Raw genomic sequence first — 24,633 nt, 5'->3', positions numbered from 1 at the left:
ACCGGATTATGCCGTGCAAGCCACGGCATGCCCATTGCCACGTCGAACTTATCGTCCAGGTCCAGGACGATAAAGTGTTCGACAAACACTCGTTGTTTGTACGAGAAGCGCACGTTCACGACGCGCTTCTCGGTCTTCACGATGGCACCTGTTGCCAATCGCACTTCTAGAAAACTTTGGGGTACATGTACCTCCTCGGAGTCAAGTCTCGTCAGGCTTCGTAGTTGAGCAAAGTTGTTCGACGCGCCTGAATCTACCAAAGCTCGAAGAGAGTCACTCGCTCTCTTCGAGTAAACCTTCAAGATGACTAGGTTCGGCCTGTCATCTTGTTTCTTGCAGTGAGAGGTGGTCTCACTGGGGGCTGCAGTCCTCAGTGTCGCGTGCCCGATGTCTGCACGGGTGACTGCATTACCAGTAGGGCACCCAGCGCCTACTGGATGTTCGCGATTTTTGTTAGTCCGCGTCGATGCTTAGCATCGCCGCGATGGCCACCTCCAGGGGGCATGGGAGCTGTGCACTCCCGTGCAAAGTGACCGATCCTTCCGCAACGGAAGCATCGCACGCTACCTCCCTGCTGCTGGTAACCAGCAGTTGTTGCGTTCGAGAGGTCCATTGGCTCCGGACCTCCCGTCCTCGCTACCGGGCGCGGTTGCGGCCTCGGTACGTTTACATGGAGTTTAGCCTGCCGCAGGCTAAACTCTTCTTGCATGGCAAGAGTAAGCGCAGCTTCGAGAGTACTCGGGTACTCTCGGAAGAGATAGGTCTTCACAGGCCCATCCCTAAGCCCCTTCATGAACGTGACGACCTTAGTCGCCTCGTCAATCGGGTTAGTCACGATATTTGAGACCAAATATCGTGCGCGCTGCGCGTAAGCATGGACGTCATGCTTACCCTGCTGAAGGTCGAGGAACTCCGCCCTCGACCGGAACTCGTTTTGCGGGGGCTCAAACGCTTGTCTGAGCTCCTCTTTGAACACTTCGTACGTGCTGAAGCACGTACGATCGGAGAGTCGGCGTCCATACGCCCAACCCCTTGCCCGTCCGCCAAGGCAGGACATGGCGAATGCGACCTTCGACAGCGGGTCGACGATGCGTCGAGCCGCTATGGCTGTGTCGAGCTCGACAAGCCACCGGAGAAGAGGCTCGCCCTCTCTTCCCACGTAATTGCTTACGGTCAATTTTAGTGATTGAGCACGCGGTGTCGTCCCTGACGACGCCGTCATTGAGGAAGCAGCATCACGCTGCTCCTTCATGATGAATCCTAGAGCAACACCATGTTGCTCCGTCGGCGATAGCGTACGCAGCATCGTAGCTATCGCCGCTTCTCCCATGACTGTTGACAGTCGTTGAAGGGCTTCCCACTCTAGGTCAGATAGGTGGAGGCAGTCGGCGCGTGCAACATGCGTTGCAGGCGTGTTGGAGCTCTCCATGGGCACCTCCGTGCTCATCTGGTTCTCGGCTCCGCGTTCGTACACCTCGCACGAACGTCAAGCAGTCGGTCGTTGGACGGACTACAAAGTGCTACCAGATGTAGTGGGTCTAACTTGACTCACTACTTTAGCTTACACGTTGCGCTACGTGTATGAGGAAGCGTAGGTACTTAGTAATTACTTAGGTTAATTATACTTGAGTACACAAGGATAATATAAATCAATTAAGACTCCAAGCAGCTTAGTTAAGGTAAAATGAGAACTGTATTGTTTGTAAATTGATCTTCCTCCTAAATCTGCTAAAACTGTTTATCATCTATGAAAGGGGTTGACAGCGGCTGGCTGTCAGAGCCCCGCCAATATGCATGCCTCTAATTGGTAGAAAGATGCTGCTTTCTACCAATAGGATCTTTGGGTATGTGTGGACCACTCACTGTGGTGGTCCACTTCAATGTATTCATTGGTGTGACTTACACCAAGGTGAGGAAGTATCTAAAACTTTTTACAGATATTTTATCGGTTAAATTTACAAGTGGCTTGTAGCCACTTGTGTGTGTAACCCCGTTACGCTGAGCACAATGCACACACACACGCGACAGATGTCAATTGAGGGGGAATCCACTAGGAGGGACTGTCATCCGAGTGGGTTAATGCCTCGCCAGATACACTGCACGCAAGCCTGATATTTTCGATAACCTTAATACATTCCCGACCAAATTAATCCGACCACGCACACTTTGAAGCGTAACGCACTCAATTTTTACGATCTGCCGCTGTGCTTTGGCTATGTTGTTCCTGATGTATGTATTAGTACGGGGTTGTTTGTGCTAACAACGCAGTTTTTGCGGTTTGAGGGGTAACTCCCATACAATAAACCGATTTGGCAAAGTGGCCCAAACTTCCGGCCACTATCGCCATAGTTAAACCAAGAAAAATGTACGGAAATGATTGTATTGGTAGTGTGTTTTACCTACTTCCTCTCAATCACTTCGATGTAGCGTCGCGGCATCGATTCAACCAACTTCACTAGCGTCGCATTTCGATGCAATTCCACGCAGCTAAGATAGCAGTAGTTAGCTCAGCAACATTCGAGTACTGCCGTCTATTTGGGTGCACCGTCCGGGCCAACAACGCCCATAGATTTTCTATATGATTCAGGTTGTGTGAGAGGGCAGGCCACTCGAGCAAGTTGATCTCCTGCTCCTCGAAAAACTCCATGGTCTCTTTAGACGTATGGATCGATGCGTTGTCTTGTTACAAAGTCTGTACCGTAGTTTAGATGGGCGTAGGGCAACAAAAACTCTGATACCGTGTAGATGTAGTGTGCCGAAGCTTGCCTGCTGGTCAGCACCACCAGCTGAGACTTGCCCTTGGCACTAAAGGCGCCCCAAACCATCACCGAACTGCCGCCGTTTTGTCGCCGCACCGCCGTCCTTGGCGGTCGCCGTACGTCGTGCCAATAACTCTGAAGTCCATCCGGCCCGTCTAGATTGAACTTTTTCCCATCGGAATTTTTTTTCCACTCCGCCTGCGCGCGTGACGACCATGCGCTTCGCCCACTGGAGCCGATGCATCTTATGCGCCTCAGTGAGCGCCAATGTGTTCTCCATTTTGGTGTAGACTAACCAGTCTACACCTGAAAGGATGCGCCGAATCGAGCGAACCGAGCACTCGCACTTGTACTCGACCTTGAGCTGGGCAGCGTTGAAATCACCGCTGGCTGCTTTCCGCAGCAGCAGTCGAGCCAGCCTTTCCGACACGATCGGCTTGCCGCCTGGCTAGCGGCGGTGTCGACGTGGTGCTGCTAGCGCTCGCTCGACCGCGTCGCGGGATCGCGTTACTGTCCTTGCAATGGCTCTTATTGAGAGCCCGCCTTCCCTCAGCCCGCAGATACGCCCTCTCTCCTCGTCGCTCAGCCACGCTGGCATACCCGGGAATAACTGCGAATGAAGACTACTAACAGCAACGATGCTATCGTCCATTAATTCCGTGGTTGGACGACAACGCAGTTACATAGCTACAACCATTTCAGTACGTTTTTCTTGGTTTAACTATGACGATAGTGGCCGGAAGTTTGGGCCACTTTGCCAAATCGGTTTATTGTATGGGAGCTACCCCTCAAACCGCAAACACTGCGTTGTTAGCACAAACAACCCCGTACTAATACATACATCAGGAACAACATAGCCAAAGCACAGCGCCAGATCGTAAAAATTGAGTGCGTTACGCTTCAAAGTGTGGGTGGCCGGATTAATTTGGCCGGGAGTGTACAAGTGTTTGATCCTTAGAGTCCATTTTGGATTGTTCCCATGGATGTTTCGCTTGCTAACAAGTTGCGCTGGGACCTGACAGTTAAGGCTGGAAGGCCTTTCGAGCGCTGCCGCAATAAAATGGTCGCTCTGGCGTTAGACATAAATGTATCTGAAGGGCCAGGGTGAACGTCACGTAGCATGGAGCGCCGGATGCTGCGTTCATCAATTTGAAATATTGCCCCCACCATTTCAGAATCCACACCGTATATGTAGACTAGGATAACTACCCTCCATCGCAGATCGTCAGAGCAGGTCATTTTAAAGACAGCTATTCTCCGAATGGCAAGGAAATTCACCGCAAACCGAGGCGGTGGGCTTATTCCGGAAGACAATCACCGCAGCAATACCTTTTGATTGGTCCAGCTAATCCCATGTTGCCTTAATCGTCCTTAGGCTTCTTTCCCTGAAACAATGTTTTGTTTTAGCCAATCAAACGAGTCACATGTAGAAATGATGTTAAGCCAATCAAAATCCGATTCACACAGATGTCCTCAGTCGTAGAAAAAGGTTGGAAATGGCGGAGGGTGACATCCCCCCCCAAGGCGGCGTGCGCTACGTGCTCCAAGGTGGTTTCGAAGTCAAACATGGCAAAGCACCGCAAGGTGTGCGGCAAGAAAAAGCCCCCAAAGACACGCAAGGCGATCAATCGAGACTCCTACCTTCGCAATCGAGAGGACATTCTCAGGGGAGTAACGCGTGTACGAGCAATTTCGTCGTCTAGAAAGTAAGTAAGTTAAAATTAACATTATTGTCACAAAAAATAACTTCTTTTACAGAGGCGCGCAGCGAACGGCGCAGCCCCTGGACGTGGAACCCGCAGAGGAAACGTATTGGCAGCCGCTGTCTGACAAGAACCTTCTCTATGCTGTCTGCAAGGATCCGCACCTGTTCAATTATGTTATTTCCGAATTGAGCGCAAAATGTGAATCGAAATTTGGACAGGACCTAACCGAGGTGACAACCAAGTATCGCTACCGGATGGCGATTTTCGTGCTGGATCCGGACAAACTACACACTGCGCAGGACAAGTTTGGAGATCGTTTGGAGAAAGCTTTCGCGTATGGGTGTGATACTGGAAAGGCCTTTAATGTGTTCTGGGACGGTATGACTGTTGATACGAAGTGGAAACCCTAGCATGAACTAGACATGATGACCGATGTGGAGTATAACAACGAACGTTTCGCGTGAAAAGGGCCAGAGAGGCAAAAGACAAAGCAGAGGCTGATCATACCAAGTTCAAGGCGCGTTTCCCATGTATTGCAGGAAAGTGGCGCGTTACATGAGGTCTACGGAACGCCGCATGCAAGCATTCAAGCAGCGAAAAGAAAAGGCCCAACAACTTTGAGATGAGCAAGTTGCCAAATTGAAGCAGGACATCGCAAAAGTCGAAAGTGTTGGAGCGTGCCCTACCTTCGAGGGATTCAAAGAGTCCACCAAGAAGCGCGAAGAAGGTTCCACTAGGGTTCAACACATGGAGGTGCAACCAACCTGAAATTGATGAATACTACGACTTTTTCATCGGTATTTTAACAAAACACAGCAACTTAGTCATGCCAAAAAGTATGAGTTCATACCAAACGGTACGAGTTCATATCAAAAAGTACGAGTTCATACCAAAAGATACGTCATTTTTCATTCCAAAATATACGTTATGGTCATACAAAAAAATACGTGGTCATACAAAAATGTACGAGTTCATACCGAAATGTACGAAAATACCCCTAAAGGTATGCCGAGAACGGAGGAAGTTCTTTCGCTGGACACGACGCATTAGAGCGTTGTCGACGATCTTGGCTGATGAATGCCGCTAGCATTGAGATGGTTAGGGTATGTCCACCCTCATCGCCACTTCCGCAATGCTTGGTGCAGCAACTGCGGAACATAGGCAATACATGCTTTTTCCAGAGCGATTTCTCGGATTCCCCCATCAATTTTGCAAAGATTTCGAGGTTTTCGCCGAGCGGTTTGGTAATGCTATACCAGCTTCGCTTGATTCCCGCTTGATTACGGTCTGACTTCGTCCACTCAGATAGTGGTTTGAATAGATGCAATGGAGTGTCTGGAAGCGACTACATCAGGCAATGTTGGGACCAATCCTTAACCGTAGGGATCACAGAAGAAGCGCATTCGTCGTACGCTTCGGTCGTATTGAATACCGATGCTGTGAATTCATTGCATTCAGCACCTTGCAATTTTCCCATGTGTAAATCCTTTAACTCCGTGATCTGGGACTTTGTTTCCAGGAGCAACATATCAAGCTGTCGCAGTCGCTTCAGAATGGGACCTCCTTCGGTATTTTTGCTGGCTTCATACGGAGCACTTGGACACCCATGAAGATACGACTTGTCCGGCGCCAGACAATCCGCCAGCTCACTCTCCTCGCTCTGAACAGTGATATCAAGTAGATACCTCACTAGTGTCTCGGTTGACTCCGAGATGTTCCATCTTGCCCACCATTTTATCATCCGTAAAGACCACCGGCGAGCTGGCTTCGCGTTCACGAAACGATACTGAGCTCCAGCACGTCGGAAGGTATGCGAAGTGAGCCAACTGTTGGACCAGTGTTTCGCAACATAACCAGAAACAGAGCTGCCATTTCGGTTTAAAGCGCGCAATGCAGTTTAGCAACGTGATGAAGCCCTGCTCCCACATTGTTTTGCCCCACCCAATCGCGACGTTCACACAGCCTGAAGCGTCATCATCACTTTTGAGAGCCTTTTGCTCAAACTAGTTAAGGCAGGAAAAACGTAGTTATCACCGCTCCTTTTGTGCCCTCGCTTTTTGGTTGCGTAGTCCACCCAGTTACAAAGGTGTACGTACGTATTACTTGGATCTCCTTCGGAGAGAAGGTTGTGCAAGTTGTACGACCGGCCTTCTGCAACATCAGTTTTTCGATTGAACAATGTGTACGTCCCGAACTCTATCGTGTCACCAGGGGAGCTGAGACTTGGTCGACACTGGTACAGCGTGACACCTCTCCACGTCATTAGCACCTCGTGAATTCGGCACATAGCATACAAGGCAAACGACGATACAGCTTTGAACCAAATCGTGCAGTCATCACTGAAGCTTTCCGAAAAACGCGGAGATTTCAGAAAAGAATGTAGCACATCAATCATCTGCAAAGAGATCGGGACTGCTTTTGCTTGCACATACTCAGCTGCCTTTCTCTTCTTGAGACCACACATGAACTGACGTACGAATGGATCCCGAGCTGGATTACCGTATCCACGCATACAGACTTGCTCGTCTTCACGCACACCCCACTTATTCACGTCCGTGCCATCGCTGTTCTCGTAAGACGAAAAGTAGCTAGTGACCGCAGATCTTACTTTCTCCGCTGTTTGCAACGATACCGAAGAAGTCGCGGAAATGCTTTGCGGGTACGCCACTAACACAACTGGCAACTCGTGATGGCGCTCCTTATATGGGTCTGGATATTCATTGGTAATGCAGAACTCGGCAAACATATTGAAATTTTCCTCGTAGACGGTTTGCGTCGCCTTCTTGATCACTTCTTTCGCAGTTTTCTGGCCTTCTTTAGCAAGCTCTTGGACTCCCATCGCTCTTGGAACAGAAATGCTAGAGGGAGCACGTGGCGCACAGACTCACTGAAGTCGCACCTAAGCAGAACTGGTCGTACATTTCGGTATGACCCATACATTTTAGTATGACTAGTAGATTTCAGTATGACTCGTACATTTCTGTATGATCTAGATCATCCAAATGTCGAAATGAGTTTTAGAGTGGTTTTTATTTTATCTGAAAAAATTGTAGATGACGATTATTTCGTACTTAGAATTCTTGATTTTCATTGGCCATATAACACCAAACGACGCCAAATGTTGTTTCAAGCAAGAGGAAGCGATCTAACCATATACTGAAACCAAGTGACCTGGAAGTTGCTTCCTCGTACGGAATCAACAACCGAGGGCGCGCGAAAATGATTCTATAGGGTTAGGTCATTTTACATACAAATAACAAGATGCTGCCCAGTAGAGGCCACTATTCGAGTGTTGTTTCAGGCAGAGTAAGCTCTATTGTGAAAACCGGCGATTTTGTCACTCCGTATAGCTCTGTAGATCAGGGCTGTGAGCAAAAACAATACGTGGTAATTTGTACTGAATAGGAAGTTAATGTGGGTACTAATCTGAGTAAGTCGGCTTAAATAGGAGTTGGGAACTGGGCTCTAAAGCCATCTTGTCAGAACAGTAGTGAGGGAGAGTGACAGCGGAGACACGATGTATGCCGCAGAATTTCGATGGAGAGCTGTGGTTAAATCCACCCAGCCCTGCTGAGTGGCGCCTTGACTTGGCTTAGCGTAGAGATTAGTATTAGGGCGCAACGTTCTAATATCGAAAGCAACTAGCGCGGCTACGATGCGCTCTTCCGCTCTCGCGTAGAGGTCATCAAATTAAGTTACCCTCTGGGTCGAAGCAAAACTCCGCGTCCTCGACACGGACGCTGGTTCTACTCGTCCTGTTGATTCCTCCTATTTTGACTGATATTTTGGCCAGTGTTTGCATAGCCGCTTGCTCGGTGGATTTATTTGTGCGGACTTCCTCGGAATGCCGAGTTTGGAGCTGACATTTCAGCCTATTTAGAGACCAAATCGATTACGACTCTAAAATAGCTTTGACGCGATGCTCCATAAGACCGATTATAATTAGGGATACCCAGTTTTAAATAAGGGATGGATCGAAATAAATAAGGGTTCCCGTCTCTAAATAAGGCACTAAATCAGCCGATTTACTATCCGATTAGACATTCTGAGTGCTTTTCACAATACATGTACTTCCCTTAATACGAGTCAGTTTACTTACAGTATCCCCATGGCCTGCTGGTTTGCTACTTGGAGTATAAGAGTCCGATTTGGACAATCTGACTGAAAGGCACAATACAGACGAGGGCATGAATAAGGAACGCCTGATATATAACAACTTTCAAGTGGTATGAGCCAATTAGAGGGCATAAATTGCCATTGATGGGACAAAATACTTGGTTTAGTTAATTATGTCACTAATCTGTGTCCGGTCGACGTATACTCCGGCGTGGCGCCAACAAGACTTGATGGTGTCGGCGTCCAGCGCATTACACGCGTTGGTGCACCACGTGACTGCGTCCGATGTCTCGATTACAAGGGGTCCAGCTCGCAGCACAGTCTCCAGACTACCTCTTCGCCGCAGTCCTGCAGTACACGCCGCTTGATCCACGCGATCACACCTTGGTCGCTTGAGCGAGCTCTCGTTGTCCAGGATCCTCTTGACGGACGATTTGCCCGGCGCCTTGTCCAGCGCAAACTTCTCCCGAGCCCATTCTCCTAGCGTCGCGAGGCTCCACGTTGGCTCGCGGGTGCGCCTTGCACAGAGGTCGAGCTGTTGCTGCTTGGCTAGGCGCATTCTCCGTGCTCGCCGCTCCATCTTGTTCGTGTCAAATTCGAATTTCCCGCCCAGATTCAAAACGCAGCACTGCTTCAAGCTCTTCCCTCTAGAATTGCATAATATTAGTTTTTAAGGTTATAGGATGACACCCGTTCCTTATTCACGCCCCCGTCTGTACTGTACCATAATCTACTACAATCTATTATACAGTAATGCATATGTTATTACATGTAATACAGGTGTCCCCGCTGAATCTGCAAAGGTGGGACCAAAAAATACTGCGAGGTTACAATATCTGCACAGGTTGCGCATAGAAGCTAATGTACTGCTTTTATAGACGCTAATGTATTGCCCAGTCAGCAAGTGCGTGGATGCTGAAAGATCGGTTGCCGGTCTGCTTGTGCGCCATCTCGCACACCATGACCTTCTCACCCAGCGTCAGGCGCACGTATGCCTTCTTGTTAACTTTGGACTGGTTCGTCATGAGGACTTTAGGTAAATGGAGTTGGTTGTTGTGCACACTGCATGTCCTGCAAGATATAATGTTCATTGTGGGCCTTTCATTTTCTACCGTGATCTAGCAACTCGATGTTTCACGCAGAGAGACATTGTCCCGCAATGATCTTACTAATTCAGTACATCTCACCAGACAGCTGTGGCAAATCTTGTGCACTGGCAAACTCCCGCACACTCTGTGTTCGCGGTAGATAGCCGATGGCAGTTGCAGATTCAGCGGGGACACCTGTACATGTAACGCCGTTAATAACGGCCTACAGCGCAGCGTCCGCACGTTGACTATCCTGTTCGGGTTGGTGACTCCGAGGGAGTCACCAACCCACTGCGCCACTCGGCGGAAGACGCGGCGCCCCCTGTTCTACAGCGGACAAAAATGTAGAGGCCACTGGTCTCCGAGCTGAGAACCTGGCAGGACACAGCTCGGCTACCGACGCGGACGAACCAAGGACGCTCAGTGTTCAGCCGTCGACTTCCAGCGGTCTCATGACAGCATCGCGCAGGGAGATGCTTTGACGGCGAGGCGCAAGCATATCTGGGGGGGGAAAGAGACTTTTCCCTTAGGGAAGGAGATCAAAGGCTACTAGCCAGCGGGGGGAGCCGAAGCAGAAGACGCGCAGCCTCCAAGGCCGACATGTCGTCCATGCAGGGGGAGCCATTCATTTCGTACTGATGCGAACGCACGAGGAAGCCTGTGGGAGCTCGAATACATGGTACTACTGTACAAAGTACTGTACTGTAGACTCTGTATACATGTACACAGCACGTGCAATATCTGCTTCCGCGAAGACCCATATCATGCGTTCATTCATGTGTGATCTTGAACGCGATCTGCTGCTAGAGACACGCCGCGAACCAACAACAGAAATGGTACACATCATTTTGTTAAGATATGTACATATGAGACCACCCAGAACGAAATGATACAGGTGTCCTCGCTGAATCTGCAACTGCCATCGGCTATCTACCGCGAACACAGAGTGTGCGGGAGTTTGCCAGTGCACAAGATTTGCCACAGCTGTCTGGTGAGATGTACTGAATTAGTAAGAACATTGCGGGGAAATGTCTCTCTGCGGGAAACATCGAGTTGCTAGATCGGTAGAAAATGAAAGGCCCACAATGAACATTACATGTATATCTTAGATCAGGGTATCATTGCGTGCATCAAGAGTCACTTCACGCGCATTAAGGTCGAGGATAGCATTGATCGGTATATAGTATGGCTGCCGCAGGAGAAGATCTCAATCTACACAGCCTTAAGTTGGGCGTCACAGGCTTGGAATGCTGTAACTCCTGCCACTATCAGGAACTGCTGGATGCATTCGGGCATCGTATCTAGCGCAAACTCAGCTATGTCGATCCGTAACATTCTTCATTAAAAAGCAGTACATTAGCGTCTATGCGCAACCTGTGCAGATATTGTAACCTAGCACTTTTTTTTGGTCCCACCTTTGCAGATTCAGCGGGGACTCCTGTACTAATGCATACACCAGGAACAACATAGCCAAAGTACCGCGCCAGATCGTAAAAATTGTTTGAGTTACGCTTCAACTGCCATCGGCTATCTACCGCGAACACAGAACATAGCCAAAACACAGCGCCAGATCGTAAAAAGTGTGTGAGTTACGCTTCAAACCGGATCAATTTGGCCAGGAGTGTACTGTACGACAGTGGTACGAATGACTGGACGGACATAGAGTGTATGTACATTCGGTGCCCATCTGGTCACGACGATCTGGGAATGCAATCCTCACTTCGCAACTGGCTCAGAAGCCTCCCAATCGAGAGCACATGCGGTTGTGCTGCATAATTTTGTTGGTGGTCTGCCTTCTCAGTGTGGTGGCCAATTCATCAGCTATTGTCCACCCAGGCCAAGCCAGTATCGCTGCCCACAACCTACGTCACTCGAACACCGTGCTCGAGAGGAGGGCGTTAAAGTCGTATGTGGACGAGATCGACAGTGAGGGTAACCAAGGCAACAACGAGAGAGCTTACATCCCTGGGCTATCGCCGATAGCAGGGACATTATTGAAAATCAGTCCGTCTTCTCAGAAGCTCGCGAACAAGTTGTGGCTGAAATCGAAGACGAACCCGGAACAAGTTTTCAACACCTTACGCCTTGGAAAGGCTAGCGTGAAGCTCGAAGATAACCCGCGGTTCCTCCAGTGGCTCAATTACGTGGATATGTACTCAAATCTGAGAAATCGCTTGTTTACCGACAACGACGTTTTGAAGTTACTGCAAAAGTCCAACTCAGCCGAGGAGTTGGTGGCACTTTTTCAGTCGCTTAGAAAAATCCCGAACAGGAAGCCGTCAGCTGAATACATGCAGATACTCCTATTTGAGGAGTCGGCATCTTCGCGCAAGCTCCTAAACGAGGCGTGGCTGAAGTCTGGAGATACTCCGGAGGAGGTTTTCAACATCCTGCGTCTGCAAAAAACGAAAATTACATCGTTCAAACTGGAATACAACTCGATATTCCTGCCGTGGTTTAAGTACACCAAAATGTACCACGGGACATCGGCAGTGGGCGATTTGCAAACGTATAAGTTCCTGCGGAGCAGGTACGCCACTTCGGAATTCGAACTTGCACCACTCTTCCAATTACTCAAGCAGACGCGGGGTATGGATGCGCTTGGAGAAAACCTGCAGAGTTTCTTGTTCCTGAGTTGGACGGAAAAAGGCTTCAAACCCAAGTTTGTCCAGAACCAGATGTCGGCTTCGTGGGGGGGAGCTATTTTCGAGTTGCCGAAGGATCACGTCTTTTACAGAGCCCTGGAAGAGTATACGATATTCTACACGGCACGGCGGGGTGGAGAGCAAGTTATAAAGACTGTGCGAGGTTTGTTTGCCAATAATAAGCTTGACAAAGCCCTTGCCGCCGCGTCGAAAGTTTAGAAGTTAACTGACGTGCATCAGTGTCGAGAATTTCAGTAGCTTCCGCAATAAAACATGCCTGAACCGTACCATGTTTTCCGGTAATACAATTTGTTCTTCCTCTTAACACACACTTTACCACTATGACAAGTGGAACTCAACTTGGCTCAGCATGTTCTACAGTTTCGTTGTTCCGTTGTTGTTGTTGCCGCAGCAATTAACACTGCATGAGCCTCCGCGACTCAGTCAATTGAAATCGGCGATTGCTTCGAACCAGCTAGCAAATCCGATGTTGTTTGGCGCGTCTTCTTCTTTCCACCACCCATAGCTGACCCACTCTCCTCATTTTCTCCACGAATCGTGAATGTACTAAGCAACCCAAAGTGGTCGGACGACCACAAACCATCGGCGATCTTTTGTTGGCCGACGATCACGATCTCATCGAAGGTGCACATCGCTGCTTCTTCATTTGGTGCAGGGTAGAAGTACATGCGATCCAGTCGACTGCGGAAGGATCGGTTCATCACCAGCAAGTTACGCGTGCCGTCAAACGTGTACCCGTTCTCCTCCGTATTACCAGGCACGGACAGCCAGAGATCCTTCCAACCGCCTGGAAGACCTGCCGTCGCCTGCACCACCAAAAATGTCAGCTCACAATATAACCCACCGCCATCAAAATCTCAAGCGTACCAAATCCACTCCGTCTCCATCCCCCTGTTCCACTTGCTCTCCACGGAGCTCCTTCCCCTTCCGTCTCGCCAACTTCTTCTCATCTTCCGTCGCCCCGTCACCCCCCACAAAGCAATTCTCATGGAACCACTCGCGTATCTCCAGCACCTTCCCTCCGGCCACCTTGTCCTTCGCCATCTTCCCTACGCGAACCGCGTCCTTCTCAATCTTGCCCCCACATCGGCGGCACTTGGATCTGCCACTCTTGGCCAGCTCCACGTCCACATTGGCGACTGCCGCCAGTCGCCGGTCCAGCAGCTTCATGTCCGCGGGCAGCAGATTCGTGTCCCCCATGAACACCGCCCCCAGACACACTCTACCACCACCACCACTACCACTACTTTGACCAAAACCTCGTTTCCGGCCAACCACCACCGCCTCCTCATCACTGTCACCCTCTGCATTGTTCACTCTGTCCCTTAACAAGTTGAGACTCTCCTTCAATTGGGCCACCCGAGGGCCTGCGAACTGAGGCAGACTTTCGAGGTGGGACGTCCCCACGAACAGGGAAAGGCCCGGCACGGGCTCCACCTGCATGAGCACCAGCTCCCGGCCCATCCCCGTGTTGGAGAACGGGTGCGTCTCTAGGGACGTCACGGGCAATGCACTGAATAGGGCCACGAAATAGGCCTCCTGGAAGGGCGGGGCCGTGTCCACGCTGCAGTCGTAGAACCGCGCCCAGCTCTGCGCCTTCAGCAGCGCCAGCGACTCGCGCGTGACCTCCTGGAAGCCAATGACGGCGGGCCGCGCGCGCTCCACCAGCCGCCCGATGGCCTTCATGCGCGCGGAGCGGGCCACCTCGTCGAAGAAGACGTTGAACGTCAGGATGCGCAGCTTCATGCTGGTAAAAAAAAAATTCTCTCGGTTTTTGTTTTGGGGAAAATTAAGTTCGAATTGATGCGAACTTAACGCGAGTTATTTTAATAAGCGATAAATTGAAGAAAATAATACCGTGCAAAATGAAATTTATTCCGATGTGGTTAAATGAAATTTATTCCGATGTGGTTAAATAGATTACCGCTTCTGGGTGGTTGATGAAGCGCAGTGTCAGGATCGATCCAGGCGCCAACGTACCTGCAGTTGGGCCAGGTTTCGCTGTGCGTGACCCAGGAGGTCTCGTCTAGGTATTCATGCACCGTGATGCCATCCGGCAGCACGGGATGCGTGCCAGCACTTGGTACCCGGGCCCGTTCGCACGGTCGCACGCAGCGAAAAATATCGCCGTCAAGCTCGCGGAGGTGTACTTGTTTGTTGACCTGGTACAGCCAAACGTAGCCTCGAGGGAGCGAGTTGGCCGGACGATTCATGCCGGTGAACAAGATGCTGACCGTGTTGATAAACTGCGAAGCGACGGACGGTACCTGCACGCTCGGAAGACTATAGGTCAAGAGCTGTCCGTAGGAAGCTTGTAGAAGAACGAGCGGCAATAAACAGAACCAGTACGCGAAGAACTCCCATAACCATTGGGTAGAACACTGCCACGAAGACCAGCGCAGTCAAAAGCAGTACGGGATTTCGAGGAGAACAGCGCCAGTCAAATATGACAAGACACTGTACGTCTCGGCCGCTCGTTCACGATAAAATGCCGCTCGGTACTTAAATAGAGCAGGGATGACTCCACTGAAGGTAAAGAACGTAATATACGAGGCTGCCACGAAGATCATACCCATTCCTGATTTGATGCCTTGGTACGAAGTGCACTCGACTCCCACGTCGGCGACTCCAAACACGAGTCCAAGAACCATCGACATGTTAAATCTCGTGCAAAGGGTGCTTCTCAGCCCTTCACCGCGCTACATGTACAGTATATAGGAAGTACTCGCAGGACTGAGAAAGAAATTACGTCCAATACCTTCAAGATGATTCACTGTCGGCATATGCCTCGATAGGCTTTATTTACCAGCACTAAACTCAAGTATTTCGTGTGCTGACCCCAGCGCTCGTAGACATCCACTTCCTGTTGTAGAGCAACAACTGGAGGACTAAAAGTCAATCGCAGTTAGGACTCGCAACTTTCCTGATGAGGGTATTAGCCATGTATTCTTCCGTCGACGCATAGATACGATCATGACTCTCTAACACCTGGGAACTGCGAATCCCCGGGGCCTCTCGGTCTGGGTACCCCAATTGACTTGAGTATACTGCCACGTCGAAAACTTTTGAAAGCCAACATTTAAAATCTGGAAGTTATTATTGTTTTCGTCGCCAACGGCGGATGTCCGTTAGCCTCTACACTTTCGTCCCGCGGTAAGGGCTTTGTAAGGCCTGTACGTCAGCAAACAGACCTCGCACAGTCTTTTGAACTTGTTGCCCACCCCGTACTGCCGTGTAATACAAATTTCAGATTTGAGAACGAATCCATGCACTTCAGTCATTGGAGAAAACTTCACGCCAGCCTTTCCGAGATGTACATAGTTGAAAACCTTTTCCGGGTCCGTTCCTGACTTTAGCCACAGCTTGTTAGCGGGACCTTGTGCTGATGGACTGATCTTCGATAGGCCCACTGCTACGGATGACAACCCAGATATGTAATCCCTCTCAGCATCTTCGTCGTCATTGGGCCTCAACCGTCTTGCCGAGGTTGCCTTGTTCACGCTGCGGAAGTCGGCAGAGATACTGGCTTGGTTCAAGAGGGTAAGGCCTGGCATATTCATGATCACGGTGCTTAGAAGGCAGTTTGCAAACAAACAGCGCAGTACAAACGTATTATCACGAAGTGGGGAAGTTGCGGAGTGAGGTTCTAACAAAGTAAGCGTTCTAGTAACGTCGCTGATTCGCAGTGGATCTTACTGCAGTATTACGAATCCCCCCACCCACCCACCCACCCACACGCAGCAGTAAGATGGCCACCATACATTTTATCCTGGTGCGGATTACGAACGAATTATCTTGGGCACTGTTGCCGACAGCAACTGGTAATGGCGATGCTGGGTATACTCCGCCAAGATCGATTTCTGCATGCCCAGAATCTGTCTAAGCTATTGAAGAAAGAGTACAAGGTCTACCCCCGGCGTTGTCTTGCTCGATAGCGCCAACATATCGCGGTCCGAGAACGAGAACCGTGTGCATATGCCCGTGATACCACACCACGGATTCGTCGAGGTAAATTCTTCAATTTTCAAGCGTTCCTCCGTGAACACGTTTGAGGTAAAAGGCGACAGTTCTTAGAGCGTCGAAGGCATGCCTCGCAACGAGTGTCGCAGTGATTCGATGCGAGGCAGTCCCCGGGAGTGGCGTGGTGGGTGCTGAAAACTCGGGTAGCGAGTTGGCCTGAGTGCAAGCTGAGAGCTAAGAACGGTGCCCCCTAAACTAAAACGAAGCTGGCTACAATTCTGTTGGCTAGGCAGGCCTAGTGCAAAGCCGTGGCGTGTCGTGATGTAGAGTTTGGCTTGAGACAGATGCTTGAAAAACATGGCTCACTTCATTGGTCGAAAACACCGCTTTCAGCATTGAAAAAAATCAAACATCACATTCCAATATTTTTATCGCCCAGAGATTTTACTTTGTCTGGTGGTTCACGTACCTTAATGCCAGCAGCGAGAGCAACCGAAGCACGGCGATCCACAGAAGAAGGACCCCAACGTTTCTCCAAATGTCACTGTGCTTGATGAGGAACATTGTTTCCAGATAATCCTTCAAAGTGATCCCTTGAGGCAAGCTTGGAGGAGTCCCAGTCATAGACCGGCAACCACGTTCACTGTCATCCCCATCGCTTGGACAATCACCAAACACAATGGCGGCCAAACTTGCAAATGCGTACTTGTTTGGAACGATGTGGTAGATCCACTTGTAGCCGCTGGGAATAGCGATCGCAGGTGGATTAAAACCGGTGAACAGGGTGCAAACGATATTGACAATCACCATGAAGACTGACGCGACCTCGAGGCTTGGCAACAAGAAAGCTAGAAACTGCCCGAAGTAGGACATCAGCAGGACAATGAGCGACAAGCTGAGCCAGAACGTAAAGAAAGCAGGTACACCCGTGAAATCGGCCATTGGGTAGAATATCGCCATGAACAGCAGCGTCGTCCCAAAGCAATACGGGATTTCGACGAGTGTAGCACCAACGAAGTACCAAAACGCGTTGTATGATTCAGAAGCTCGCTCGCGGTAGAACGCTGTCTGCTCCTTGCACGTAATTGGGAGCGAGCCGTTAAAAGTGATAATCGTCATATTCACTGCCGCCATGTAGACCATACCCATACCAGAGTTGACCCCTTGGTACGAGACGTACTCCGTATCCAAGTAAGAAACTCCAAGCGAGATCGCGAGGACCATTGACACAACGATACGAGTCAGGTTGAATGACGGTGTCCGCCAGTACAGATCGAACCAGCGCTTCGTCAAGAACGTCGCCTGCACCCAATTACTCGCGGCGCGCTTGCGCTTGAACTCCAAAGGAGGCAACGAAGGCGAAGGCCGCGCTACACCCTCCCGGTCCATGTTCGATTCGAGCTGGCGGTACTGTTCGCTCGACTTGAACAGTGACACGAAATCCGTCTTCGGCCCGTTTTCGTTGCCTACACCCGCGCCGATAACATCCAGCATCCACGTCGCCGGGTTATAGTCCTTCTCGAGTTTCCCCACACCGTCAATCGACTCGAAGTACTTGATCAGGTTCACCGCCTTCTCACCCAGATCCCCAAAGAACACCATCTCACCACCGCGCTTCAGCAGCAAGAGACTGTCGAACACTTCGAACACCATCGCCGACGGCTGGTGGATCGTGCACACGATGGTGCGACCCGTGTCCGCCACCTTACGCACGCCGTCCATGATGAGCTTGGCCGATCGAGCGTCGAGACCACTCGTCGGCTCATCCAGGAACAATACGCTGGGTTGCGCCGCCAGCTCCACTCCGATCGTCAGGCGCTTCATCTGCTCCGTGGAGCTGCCGCGGATGATCTGGTCGGCGATCGGGTGCAAGTCCAGCAGCTCCAGGCACTCGTTAATGGAGTCGTACTTCTGGCTGTCAGGGATATCAGCACCTTGGCGTAGGAACGCACTAAATGTCAACGCCTCACGGAATGTAGACGCGTCCGAGTGGATGTCCATCTGCTCGCAGTACCCCGTAGCGCGCCGGATAGCAAGATCGGTGGCCGGGTGTCCATTGAGCATGATGTCGCCACGAATTTCACCTCCAGTCTTGCGTCCTGCAATGACGTCCATGAGCGTGGTCTTGCCTGCTCCGGAGGACCCCATGAGTGCGGTGATAGTGCCGGGCAGCGCGAAGCCGCTGACGCCCTTGAGCAGGTCGATGGTGGCTTTGGGGTGCGTTGGGTCTGGCACTGAGTACCACAAGTCCCGGAATGCCAGTGTGACAGGAATGAAGTTTCTCTCGGTTTGCTGGGTCATTGGGATTGAAATATCGCTATCGGATAACTTCCCCGCTTTGGCTGGTCTTGGCGTGGCTATGGCAGTATAGTCCATTGACGCCGGCGAACTGCGTGCGTCTTTGGGCACATTTAACTTAAAATTCGTGGGTTCTTCGGTACGATGGAATTCCAGGACGGCCCAAGCAACTGTCATGAAGACAATGTACATGCCGGTCAAATAAGCGATTCCCAGCCACAGCCACATTCGCCGCGTTGGAACATCAAACGAATTCAAGGAGTACTCGCTCATCGTCATGCCAAACTTCTCGCAGTAGTCGACGCCTTCATACACACAGACATCGAAGCGAGAATCCGTGTACTGGTTCACTGTCGATGCTCGAAGACTCCAAGCTTGAGGACTGATCCAGTACATCCAAATCAAATAGCCGGGCATCTGCCTTCTCGTGATCACGAAGCCACAGAACAACGTTGAGAAAAACAGCGACAGTTGACTGAGTGGCCCCGCCACGTTCATGTCTGGTAGCACGGCCGCGAGGAAGAAAAACCAAGCTGCGAACATCATACTCGTCAGAAACAAGACCAGCTCGAACAAAAGGAAGCCTGCAGCTGTCGATACAAACCCGCACATCCAGTAGATGATGGAGCCAAAAAGCAGCGTTTCCATGAAAGCCAGCGGAATTTGGCTCACGGATGTGGCCAAAACAAAGGACGAAGTGCGGAAGAAGTTCGCTCCGCGTTGCTTGTTGAACACATCACGAAGGTTCATGAATGTCGGCATTTGAGCCGACTGACCGACCGTCACAAAATTAATTGCCACGTACACCATGCCGATAACCACTTGGGTGTCCGCTTCATCGAACTGAAAAAAAGTGCTGCCGTTCAACAGACCCAGCATCACAGACATCAAGAATCGGCTCTTCAGTAGCGCCGTATTGCGCAAAGTGACTGTCATTTGACGCCGTATCAACGTGAGCGTGCCGTCCCAGAAGTTCTGGTGGAACTCGGGTCGAACCTCCATGAACTTGGAGGTGTCAGACAGTAGCGACCGATCCAGCGGCGTGTTCAATGCAGCCGTCATGTCGTCTCGGACAGATGAGGTCTCAAACGCGTGGGCGAACTCGCACGCACTGGCGGGGCATGCTCCCACTTCGTACTGCCGCTGCTTGCTCGTGCCCAGATCCAACAGAAAATCGGCCACGTCGCGGGTGGCAGGACAGCGGAAGCCCAAACGCTCGAAGTACCCCAGCGCCTCCGACCGAGGACCATGGTACATCACGTACCCGTCGTTGAGCAGAATCACGTCGTCAAACAGAGCGAACACCTCCGGGGACGGCTGCAGCAGCGAGATGACCACCGTTTTGCGCAACGCCTTGGCCAGGCTGCGCTGCGTCGAGATGATGTCGAACGTCGCGGCGCTGTCGAGGCCCGTGCTGATCTCGTCCATGAGCAGCACGAACTTGTTACCGAACGCCATCTCGCCGGTCGTCACGCGCTTGCGCTCGCCGCCCGACACGCCGCGCAGCATGGCATCGCCCAGGATGGTGTTCTGACAGGCTTCTAAACCGAGTTGCCGGATCACCACGTCCGGGTAGTGCTGGTACGTGGCTCGGAGTACGTCGAGAGCCTGTTGGTTCTGCTCGGGCGTGCCGCGCGAGAACAACTTCTCCTCGTGCTTGGACAGCTTGCCGCCCGTGCACGCGTTGGCGAACTCGAGCGTCTCCTTGACGGTGAGCGTCGACAAGTGCTTGTCGTGCTGGTCCACGAAGGACACGAACTGCGGCAGTCGCGCGCGCAGCTCGCCTTGCGCAATGCCGTTGTACGTCACCTCACCGTCCACGCGCAGCGTGCGCATGTCGGTGGACAGTCTGCCGCCCAGCATCTTGAGGAGTGAGGACTTGCCGGAGCCGGGCTGGCCCAGCACGAGCGTCATGGTGCCGGGCTTCAGCACGCCGCTCACGTTGCGGAGGATGTCTTTCGTCACGATGTGCTTCTTGGCGTTCATGCGGATGGCCGCCATCTTGACGGTGTTGGTGAGCGTGGGCAGCTCGGTCTTGAGGTTGGTCTCGTCCTTGACGACGACGTCGGCGGAGATGGAGACGTTGTGGAACCGCACCTCCATCTGCGGGAGCGGTTGTCCGAGCGCGGCCTGCATGCGCGTGGAAATGTGCTCGTGCAGAGCGAGTGGGCCTTGGGCCATGAGAGCTTCCCCACTGTCGTGCCCGACGGATGGGTGTGCATTGTCAAAGAAATTGCATGTACTAATGGTTGCCATTGCAAGTTGTGGCGGTGAAGGCGTGTTGAAGTTACACTGTGCAAGTTGGTAAGTGAACTGCGTATCGAGTCAACGTGCTCAACACACCTGGTTTTGGCACGGGGTACTGCATAAACAATTGGCATTGTAATCGTCCGCACACGTGAGGGACGAAGCTGCGCAAGGTCAGCCCGTCAGAGTGCATTCCTTGCCTGCCGAGCTCCCGTCCGGCCTGGCCTGTACATGGTCGGTCTGCTCGCTGTGTTCATGTACGGTCTGTTCGTAGGAAGAATCAGAAGAGTGTAACTTCTGAAAATTGTTAATGAATTAGAAGCTCTATTATATTTCCACCTTAGAACTAAATCTAGAGAATATATGATTATTCTATTTTCTAGAATTATGGTATTTTCTGTTTTGTTGATGGGTGAGCCGTTGCTCAGTTGTCTCATTCTGTTGGCTCGATACGTGTTGGTTGAATTTGTTGCGATTTAGTCGGTACAACCCGAAGACGCGCCGTGTTGGTAGTCTCCTCACTACACATAGAGCTGTTGGGTCCGTCGACCAAGTCTGGTGCTTATGGCACTTACGGTCGGAACAGCTCAGCTCTCGCGTTCAGAGCTGTATCTTTCCGAAGTACATTTGGGGGATGTTATTTCCTACACATGCCTAATAGACGAGCAGTCAATGTGTTCGTCTACCGGATTTGTTCGACCGTGGTGCCTCATTGAAAACAGCCAGTCACCTTCGTCCAGGGACATTGGGCACATGGTGAGGGTGCATGTGAAAGTATTTTTTTATGACTAAGCAAAGTCCACTGTGCAGTACATGTGTCGCATCAGTGTTGTCTTGCCGACTGGTGTGGTTCAGTGTGGATAGCTCACGTCATCCCGACGTCTGAAGTATAGGTGGGACCTTTGGTCCCTACAGGGCAGGAATTCAAGTTGATATACTTGGTTGGTACTACACTTGGGTCCCTTCAAGTTGTGGACTACAACACTAGATGGAACAAATGGGCGCTCGAGGTCATCACTCCCTCGATAGGTTTAGTATCACAACTGTAGCTTGACGTGCATTTTTGATGTCGACCGGTGCCTACATCTACCATTCAAGTAGATTATCAACATTACTCGCTACATAATCCTCAACGTTAGTGCCGCGAAAGCGATTATGAGCACAATTGTGCTGTGTTCCCAAGTACATCATCTTCCGAGTTGGCAATTACCAGCACAAAAATGCACCCCGCCACCCCGCAGACGCCATTTCCCAATTTCCTCACATTCGCTTACTCGGAGACTGCGCTAAGCATGGGTCCTTTGATCCCCAAGAACGACGATAAGGGCCTGGCCAAAGTCCCACCCATCGGGCACGACAGTGGGGAAGCTCTCATGGCCCAAGGCCCACTCGCTCTGCACGAGCACATTTCCACGCGCATGCAGGCCGCGCTCGGACAACCGCTCCCGCAGATGGAGGTGCGGTTCCACAACGTCTCCATCTCCGCCGACGTCGTCGTCAAGGACGAGACCAACCTCAAGACCGAGCTGCCCACGCTCACCAACACCGTCAAGATGGCGGCCATCCGCATGAACGCCAAGAAGCACATCGTGACGAAAGACATCCTCCGCAACGTGAGCGGCGTGCTGAAGCCCGGCACCATGACACTCGTGCTGGGCCAGCCCGGCTCCGGCAAGTCCTCACTCCTCAAGATGCTGGGCGGCAGACTGTCCACCGACATGCGCACGCTGCGCGTGGACGGTGAGGTGACGTACAACGGCATTGCGCAAGGCGAGCTGCGCGCGCGACTGCCGCAGTTCGTGTCCTTCGTGGACCAGCACGACAAGCACTTGCCGACGCTCACCGTCAAGGAGACGCTCGAGTTCGCCAACACGTGCACGGGCGGCAAGCTGTCCAAGCACGAGGAGAAGTTGTTCTCGCGCGGCACGCCCGAGCAGAACCAACAGGCGCTCGACGTACTCCGAGCCACGTACCAGCACTACCCGGACGTGGTGATCCGGCAACTCGGTTTAGAAGCCTGTCAGAACACCATCCTGGGCGATGCCATGCTGCGCGGCGTGTCGGGCGGCGAGCGCAAGCGCGTGACGACCGGCGAGATGGCGTTCGGTAACAAGTTCGTGCTGCTCATGGACGAGATCAGCACGGGCCTCGACGCGCTGCGACGTTCGACATCATCTCGACGCAGCGCAGCCTGGCCAAGGCGTTGCGCAAAACGGTGGTCATCTCGCTGCTGCAGCCGTCCCCGGAGGTGTTCGCTCTGTTTGACGACGTGATTCTGCTCAACGACGGGTACGTGATGTACCATGGTCCTCGGTCGGAGGCGCTGGGGTACTTCGAGCGTTTGGGCTTCCGCTGTCCTGCCACCCGCGACGTGGCCGATTTTCTGTTGGATCTGGGCACGAGCAAGCAGCGGCAGTACGAAGTGGGAGCATGCCCCGCCAGTGCGTGCGAGTTCGCCCACGCGTTTGAGACCTCATCTGTCCGAGACGACATGACGGCTGCATTGAACACGCCGCTGGATCGGTCGCTACTGTCTGACACCTCCAAGTTCATGGAGGTTCGACCCGAGTTCCACCAGAACTTCTGGGACGGCACGCTCACGTTGATACGGCGTCAAATGACAGTCACTTTGCGCAATACGGCGCTACTGAAGAGCCGATTCTTGATGTCTGTGATGCTGGGTCTGTTGAACGGCAGCACTTTTTTTCAGTTCGATGAAGCGGACACCCAAGTGGTTATCGGCATGGTGTACGTGGCAATTAATTTTGTGACGGTCGGTCAGTCGGCTCAAATGCCGACATTCATGAACCTTCGTGATGTGTTCAACAAGCAACGCGGAGCGAACTTCTTCCGCACTTCGTCCTTTGTTTTGGCCACATCCGTGAGCCAAATTCCGCTGGCTTTCATGGAAACGCTGCTTTTTGGCTCCATCATCTACTGGATGTGCGGGTTTGTATCGACAGCTGCAGGCTTCCTTTTGTTCGAGCTGGTCTTGTTTCTGACGAGTATGATGTTCGCAGCTTGGTTTTTCTTCCTCGCGGCCGTGCTACCAGACATGAACGTGGCGGGGCCACTCAGTCAACTGTCGCTGTTTTTCTCAACGTTGTTCTGTGGCTTCGTGATCACGAGAAGGCAGATGCCCGGCTATTTGATTTGGATGTACTGGATCAGTCCTCAAGCTTGGAGTCTTCGAGCATCGACAGTGAACCAGTACACGGATTCTCGCTTCGATGTCTGTGTGTATGAAGGCGTCGACTACTGCGAGAAGTTTGGCATGACGATGAGCGAGTACTCCTTGAACTCGTTTGATGTTCCAACGCGGCGAATGTGGCTGTGGCTGGGAATCGCTTATTTGACCGGCATGTACATTGTCTTCATGACAGTTGCTTGGGCCGTCCTGGAATTCCATCGTACCGAAGAACCCACGAATTTTAAGTTAACCCCTTGAACGCGAAGCCTTTTCAGCGCTCCCATCGGTCGAATTATCGTGTTTGTCAAGGGGTGCGGTTACTATAATGAAACCAAGATGTTTTGGTATCGTGTATATTGGATAGGCACACCGTAAACCTACTCCTACAAATCCGGCTCCTCGCTTATCATTTATCGCCATGATATTACCCGCTAATGATACGCGTTTAACGTGTAACTTGTATGTACCAAAACAAAATAAGTCCATTTCGGCGATAAAACCAGGATGGACAGGAACAAAGCTGTACCAAAGCTGTGCAAAGTCGCAATAACAATACCCAGATGTTTGCACCGGACGTTGTGACAGAGCAATATGTATTGAAAA

The 24,633-nt window shown here is 51.5% G+C and overlaps 3 protein-coding genes across 3 annotated transcripts; 1 reads left to right on the top strand and 2 right to left on the bottom strand.

The window, feature by feature from the left end:
* Positions 1–12,754: 12,754 nt before the first annotated feature.
* IUM83_15680 (endonuclease exonuclease phosphatase family protein) lies at positions 12,755–14,081 on the bottom strand (the record flags this gene model as incomplete). Its single annotated transcript, XM_067940514.1, has 2 exons — positions 12,755–13,141; positions 13,203–14,081. 2 exons carry the CDS (start codon positions 14,079–14,081, stop codon positions 12,755–12,757), a joined length of 1,266 nt encoding a protein of 421 aa, XP_067790621.1.
* Positions 14,082–16,739: 2,658 nt separating this feature from the next.
* IUM83_15679 (Pleiotropic drug resistance protein ABC Superfamily) lies at positions 16,740–20,774 on the bottom strand (the record flags this gene model as incomplete). Its single annotated transcript, XM_067940513.1, has 1 exon — positions 16,740–20,774. One exon carries the CDS (start codon positions 20,772–20,774, stop codon positions 16,740–16,742), a length of 4,035 nt encoding a protein of 1,344 aa, XP_067790670.1.
* Positions 20,775–22,132: 1,358 nt separating this feature from the next.
* Positions 22,133–24,288, top strand: IUM83_15678 (Pleiotropic drug resistance protein ABC Superfamily; the record flags this gene model as incomplete). Its single annotated transcript, XM_067940512.1, has 2 exons — positions 22,133–22,957; positions 23,026–24,288. 2 exons carry the CDS (start codon positions 22,133–22,135, stop codon positions 24,286–24,288), a joined length of 2,088 nt encoding a protein of 695 aa, XP_067790588.1.
* Between the last annotated feature and the right edge of the window lie 345 nt (positions 24,289–24,633).

Source organism: Phytophthora cinnamomi (genome assembly GCF_018691715.1).
Source record: "Phytophthora cinnamomi strain GKB4 chromosome Unknown Contig45, whole genome shotgun sequence".
In the NCBI taxonomy this organism is placed as follows: Eukaryota; Oomycota; class Peronosporomycetes; order Peronosporales; family Peronosporaceae; genus Phytophthora; species Phytophthora cinnamomi.
The sequence above is the reverse complement of the archived record's forward strand: the minus strand, read 5'-3'. Positions and strand labels throughout refer to the sequence as shown.